Genomic DNA, 6,433 nt, shown 5'->3' on the forward strand with positions numbered 1-6,433 from the left:
ACGACTTATGTTGGTAGGCCCTAACCACCATTCAGTGCAGGAATGAGGGAAACCTGGAAAACCTCATTAATTAGGGGGGTGGTCAAATGCCAACCGGTGTCAATCTCTCACATTGACCCAAGCCAACATTCTTCCACCCTACCATACCTGCACAGAGGATGCCAATCCTCCGTACAAGCATAGCTAATCTACGGTCTACCGGCCGCGGGATTTGAAACCCGGGCAGATCGACACATCGATTTAAGTACTGACGCCTTAAACCGTGCGGCTATCGACCGTTAATCATTAAAAGAAAAGTAAATGATTTATTTAAAAGTTTATTTACCATAACAAACATTCACAACATACACACAGAGTCACATAACAATCTAGTAATATTTACTTATAATACTTTCTGAATGGAGCGCTAGTACCCTGAGGTTCAGGGTGTGCTGCGTTATATTCTAGAGATCTCTGTATGGCTAGCGGAATTGGTGGTGGGGTAGGCAACACATTGCCAGAAGGCTGGAATCCATTTTCATCAGCTATGTAAGAAATCTGAACTGGAACACCTTCTGGAGAGGTGTATTGGAAGGATCCGCTTGCAGCAAGAGCTGGTTCAGGGCCAGCAGCTACCAAGCTACCAGATTCTTGAGCAGAAATTCCATTTTCCGTATCGTATCTATGAATAAACAATAACAATAAACATCTGCGTCCATTTGATTGATCTAAATTCCGGTACTTACGCATACTGATAACTGCTACCATCGGGAGCAATATCACTCTCTAGACGAAGAATTGCGATGACCTTTCCTGATTGGACAGGGTAAGTGTTATACGATGGTACTGGAGAGGGCAATACTGGTAGCCTGGTTGGGTATTGACGTGGTGGTAGTGGCAACGCTGCTGAAGCTGCTGCGATTATTGAAGCAAAAATCAAAACCTGAAATCGAAAAATGAAGTTGTTATTACTAAAATAATGAATCGAAACAAAATATTATATTATCATTATTATTTAAATTCTGCTTTTGATTAGATATATGTTAATTGTTTAATTAGGAAAATCGCATAATAAAGTATGTCTTACCAATTTCGTCATATTGTCTGATTTAGATGAGCACCTGACCTAGACTGAAGTTTTCTGTCACTAGTGTATTTATATAAAACGCTTGTGTTAAAGAAATTGGTACATCTTTTAGTATCATCTATTGAGAAGGTTAAGGTAATTTATTAAAGGAAAATAAACTAGTTTTGTATTTCACACTTTGTTGCTATAAGAGATTTCATAATGCATTCGCCGGAAGGTGAAAAATGTAGACATCATTTGACACCAATTTGTTTGTAACCATTGACAATGTTAATATACACACATAATTTCAAGTGAGGCTCTACTAATACATTATAACATTCTGCCTTTAAAAACAAATGACTTCAACTCTGAAAAACTTAATTGATTAATTAATTAAAAGGTTGGACCATCAATTTAACGATAATCATAGAGGATAAAAACAGTATGTCGGTAAGAAGGTATTTACGAATAAGATGAAATAATATATTTTAAAGATGTTAGAATATGACGCATCTAAATCTAAATTAATTATTAACACATATATTTTGCTTAGCTGTATAATATGATTAAATAAAAATTTGATTTAATAGTTGCTCAATATAATTTTATTAATGTTCCTTTACTTACTTTGTATTCTATACAGGGCGAATTTTATTGAAGGAAAAGTATGATAATTGGGTCAAATATACTTTAATAACTAAAATTATTTAAACTCATTTAAATTCGTAATTGTATTTAAAAAAATGACTTTTGGTATTATTACTGTTTTTGAAATAATGTAGTCACTACTCAGTTGAATAAATAGGAAATAACTTAGTATTTTCAACAATCTATGTTTATCAAACATCTCTCCTTTATTTACATTTATTTTGCTTATGATTCCTACATATAAAACAAATTATTAACTTACGTGAACAAAAAAAATGAAATAAAAAGTGTGTCCCATACAGCGGTCGTTCTTGAATGACTCGAGGATTGTAACTACCCCAAATTCCACAGTTTTGCTTGTTCACGTACCCATTAAGAAAGCATCGTCGCTAAAGATACATTTCTTAGCAAAATCAACGTCCATTGTTGATTCTCCAACATTCAATCAACGAATGTCCGGCGCATTAAATGGTCGTCTGGTTTCAATTCCTGGGTTAGTTGAATTTTGAATGGATGAAAATGCAGATTTGTTAAAATTCGCTTCATTGTGCTTTTTAAAATGTTTCATTATCGTACCCGACGGCGCACTGAGACTACGACACACTATCACTAGTAATATTTTCTGTTCAACGGCCAATACGGCCGGCCTTTTTTTATTGTCCGCAATCGAACCTGCTTGCTCAAATTTGCTAACTAATCTTTTCATAGTTGTTTCATGCTTTCCTTCTACCGAAAATCCCACGTAGTTTGCGTACAGTCTCAGCTACACACTCTGCGTACTTGTAATGAATTTTCACAATTTTCACTTGCTCCGTCCTATAGCGCGCCATTTTGTCTTACCGCGGGCGTGCGCAACATTGGACCCTGCACAATGCCGCCAATACTGCCGAATCAAAATGGCGTACAATTCAAATCCCGCGTTACTTTTGGGACACCCTTCACAAAGTATTTTAAATTAAACGAGGCAGCATTGCTACATCAGACACTATCAAAGATAAAATATCGAAAACATTTTTAATAATATGTGCAATTAGTCATTTTCAATAAGTATACCTTTTTTGTTCAAAAAAGCCCAATATTTCATATTTTGTTACTAAAAGCTGTATACGGTGGTTGGCAAAAATGTTACTACATATTCAATGCATAACGTTGCCTGCAGAGGGCGCCTCGTACTCGACACTCAAAAAACATTATTATATTATTTTTCCCATCATTAAAAAACCTCTCTGTTGAAAATTTGAAACACTTCTGACTAAAATTATGGAAATTATTAAGGAAAAACCATTTTTTATTTTTCACTTTGACACCCTGTATCTTTTTTATTATGCGTCTTGGGATATAGGTATGTTAGGTTAAATCGACTTATTTTCAACGAATCTCTGGTATCATTTGTGCCCCTCCATTTAAATACACCCTGTATATGTATGTTATATTCAGAAACCTTCATACTTTAAAAAGATGTAACCGATAAAATCTTAGCAAGGCTATAAGTTACATGGAAATCAAAGTTAAAAAACTTAGTGACGAACCATCCAGCATATAATTTCCATTACATTTAAGTTATAGTCTCCCTCACTTTCTATTCATGTTTTATTCGTAATTAATGTATTTTGTTATAAATTTAATTCTCCCTAACTTTTCAGTTAGCAAAATTCATAGTCTATATATTTTCTAATTTACAATGTTCTATTTACGAAACTTTAAAAATAGCCGTAATCTATTTACAAAGAATTAGTTATCTACATAAAACTGCTAAACCGACATTTCCAATGATATTAGAAAAGCAATGAAATAAATATTTTTAACTTTTTCGGTTGTAGAATGTAAAAGATTCCAACGTTATGAAATCTGTTACTTGCCTTTAATATAATTAATAAAATTCCTTTTAATGTCAGTATGCATCCTTAACCTTCTCGATACATGATGTTCACAAAAGTAAAAATTTTTTTTTACTTGAACTTTTGATATAAATGCGCCAAATTGAGTAAAAGCTTTAGTTTGAATAAGGTTTTCATTCAAATCAGACAAAATGATGAAATTGGTAAGACACAATTAAAAATAGAATAAGTACATTGTAGCATAATAGTCAATTATATCTTTAACAACATCTCTACCCTTCACTTTAATCCTAATGATTATCATAGAAGAGAGTTGCGGAGGAAGGAGTTGGCACCATGTCGCATTTGAGAGCAAGGACGACTCATACACGTCAACTATTAGTCAGTGCAAAAATAAGGGAAACCTATAAATCTCATTAATTAGGGAGAGTTCAACATCCACCGATATCTTACAATATTTCCGGATTGAACTAATCACAGTGACAATATATAACAGTGATAGTAATCCATAAGTAATTGGGTTACCGATCTATACATTGATTGAAATAATTAAACAAAACAGTAAAAAATGAGGTAAACGTTCTATAAAATAAAATTAATATTTATAATTTTTACAGGTGCTGATTTATGCTTTAATGATAGCAGTAGCTTCAGCTGTGTCACCTTTAGCGCTACTCCGATACCCAACCAAGCCACCAGTATTGTCCCCAGTACCATCATATAATGTCTACGCTGCCCAGCCAGGAAAAGTCATCGCAATTCTTCGTCAAGAGAGTGACATTTCCCCAGATGGTAGTTATCAGTATGCGTAAGTATTCATTTGTGCTTCATAGAACTGAAAACTACTGGCACTCGAAGTACTGAAGAACGAGTTTCAGTGGTTTATTTCAATTTACGACAACAAAATAAACTAGAGTATTTACTTTCATTGTTTATTAATAGATATGACACAGAAAATGGTATATCCGCCCAAGAATCTGGTAGCTTGTCAGGTTCTGGTCCTGATGCAGCTATCGCTGCCACCGGATCTTATCAGTACACCGCTCCAGATGGTACTCCAGTCCAGATATCTTACGTGGCTGATCAAAATGGATTCCAACCTGCTGGCAATGTGTTGCCTACCTCTCCACCAGTCCCTGAAGCCATACTGAGATCTCTAGCATACATCGCAGCACATCCCCAGTCTCAGGGCACCAGCGCTCCCGTAAAGAAATATTTTAAGTAAATTACTTACTAGATATACTATATACTCGTATGTTATCGATATTTATTATATTTTTGCAAATGGTCAATAAATGCACTATTTTAAATAAAAATAATCGTGTTCCTGATCTCGTTTTTAGTGACAATGATTGGTAGTTGATAAATCGCTTGGCCCACTTATCAATGAAGATGCTCAACATCATCCAGTCCTCGTTTCAAATATGTCAATGGCCAGTACGGCAAGTGACAAAAGTCATTAATATTAAATCAAGCTGCTTAAACGGTATTGCTATTTCTTTTAAAAATTATTTGGATCACATTCAGAATAATGTATACCTATTCTGCCAAAAAAATATCCGGAATTTATCAATAAAACATAATATATTCAATTAATTATCAAAATTTATTTTGTCTGCTTCCAAATAGGGTAGATTTGAGGCAGTACACTTTTTCCAACGAATTACTCAGTCATCAAAGCACTTTGTCAACTTATATTTCGGACAGAAGGACAGAAACTCCTTCAGCGACTTTTGTTTTATGGCTTCTGTCGTCTCGGAAAGTGTTCCACGAAGTGGTAATTTGAGTTTTGGAAAGAGGAAAAGTCAGCAGGGGCCATATCCAGCGAATACGGTGGCTACTCGATGACATTCATTGAGTGTTTGGTCAAAAAATCAATCACAGTTATGCTTTGTGTGATGGTGCATTATCGTGGTGCAAAATCGAAGAATTGTCCTTCCATAAATCTGGTAATCCATAGTAAAAATCGCGGAACACGTTTTAGGTGGACAAAATTAACAGCTGTAAATAAACTACTTGACAAATCGCACTCAAATTTCAATAATTTTTTAATGACAAACTACCATAGACACAATAGTATATGGATGGAGTTAAAGCCGACTTTTTGCGCATTGTATCTGTTCCAACATGAACAGCAAAGTAAAAGAGGCAGCCATTTGCCCTAAGTCACGTGACCTAGAATGCAAATCGCACTACATTGATTTGAAAAGGAACTCCATTTCTTATTAGGAAATCGTCTTTTTTTGGAAGTATCTAACATAACAACTATAAGTTAAAAATATGAAAATATTTATTTTTAAAGACAATAATAAGCTATATTAAAATTTTATACTTTATATAACAATATTTGTACATGAAATGTTTTTTAAATATGAAATAAATAGAAGGCAGTACTAAAATATTCAAACAGATAAGGACAATTATTCAAGAAATAATTTGTAAATATTAATAGATAGGTATTAATGTTAATAAATAAGGAAATAAATACTTTTTATTTATTATTTTAGTATACTGTATTAGATCTTTGCAAATTACAGATACTTTTTTGAAAGAATGTAAAATCAAATCCTAATTTATTTTTGAAGCATATTAATTCTATACGTAAAACATCGCCTATGCTAGGAAACCATAATATTAGGTAACGATCCGGTGTATTTTTTGGAAGACGTCTCATATTTGCCCTATACCTATTTATGAAAGGAGACAGAAATAAAATCGAAAACTATCGTCCTATTACTTTAATTGTTAATTTTTTAAGGCACTTGAAACGGCCATTAATGAATATATAAGGTCAAATTGTACCTTGTCAACATGAATTTGTTCACGGCCATTCTACGGTTACCAGTCTTTATTGTATCACAGTTTATTTCACACTTTATATATGCTAACGTACAGGGTG

At 33.6% G+C, this 6,433-nt stretch overlaps 2 protein-coding genes across 2 annotated transcripts; one reads left to right on the forward strand and one right to left on the reverse strand.

Moving 5' to 3' along the window:
* Window positions 1-301: 301 nt before the first annotated feature.
* LOC108917911 (endocuticle structural glycoprotein SgAbd-8-like) lies at window positions 302-1,120 on the reverse strand. Its single transcript, XM_018724720.2, has 3 exons — window positions 1,067-1,120; window positions 726-922; window positions 302-661 (listed from the first exon to the last, which is right to left on the reverse strand). The coding sequence occupies exons 1-3, from the start codon at window positions 1,076-1,078 to the stop codon at window positions 379-381; spliced, it is 492 nt and encodes a 163-aa protein (XP_018580236.2). The 5' UTR covers window positions 1,079-1,120; the 3' UTR covers window positions 302-378.
* A 2,590-nt stretch (window positions 1,121-3,710) lies between these two features.
* On the forward strand, window positions 3,711-4,762 carry LOC108917933 (endocuticle structural glycoprotein SgAbd-4-like). The gene is made up of 3 exons (XM_018724744.2): window positions 3,711-3,737; window positions 4,152-4,342; window positions 4,477-4,762. The coding sequence occupies exons 1-3, from the start codon at window positions 3,726-3,728 to the stop codon at window positions 4,757-4,759; spliced, it is 486 nt and encodes a 161-aa protein (XP_018580260.1). The 5' UTR covers window positions 3,711-3,725; the 3' UTR covers window positions 4,760-4,762.
* Window positions 4,763-6,433: the final 1,671 nt, after the last annotated feature.

This window comes from Anoplophora glabripennis, unplaced genomic scaffold (assembly GCF_000390285.2).
Source record: "Anoplophora glabripennis isolate ALB-LARVAE unplaced genomic scaffold, Agla_2.0 scaffold66, whole genome shotgun sequence".
Classification (NCBI taxonomy): domain Eukaryota; kingdom Metazoa; phylum Arthropoda; class Insecta; order Coleoptera; family Cerambycidae; genus Anoplophora; species Anoplophora glabripennis.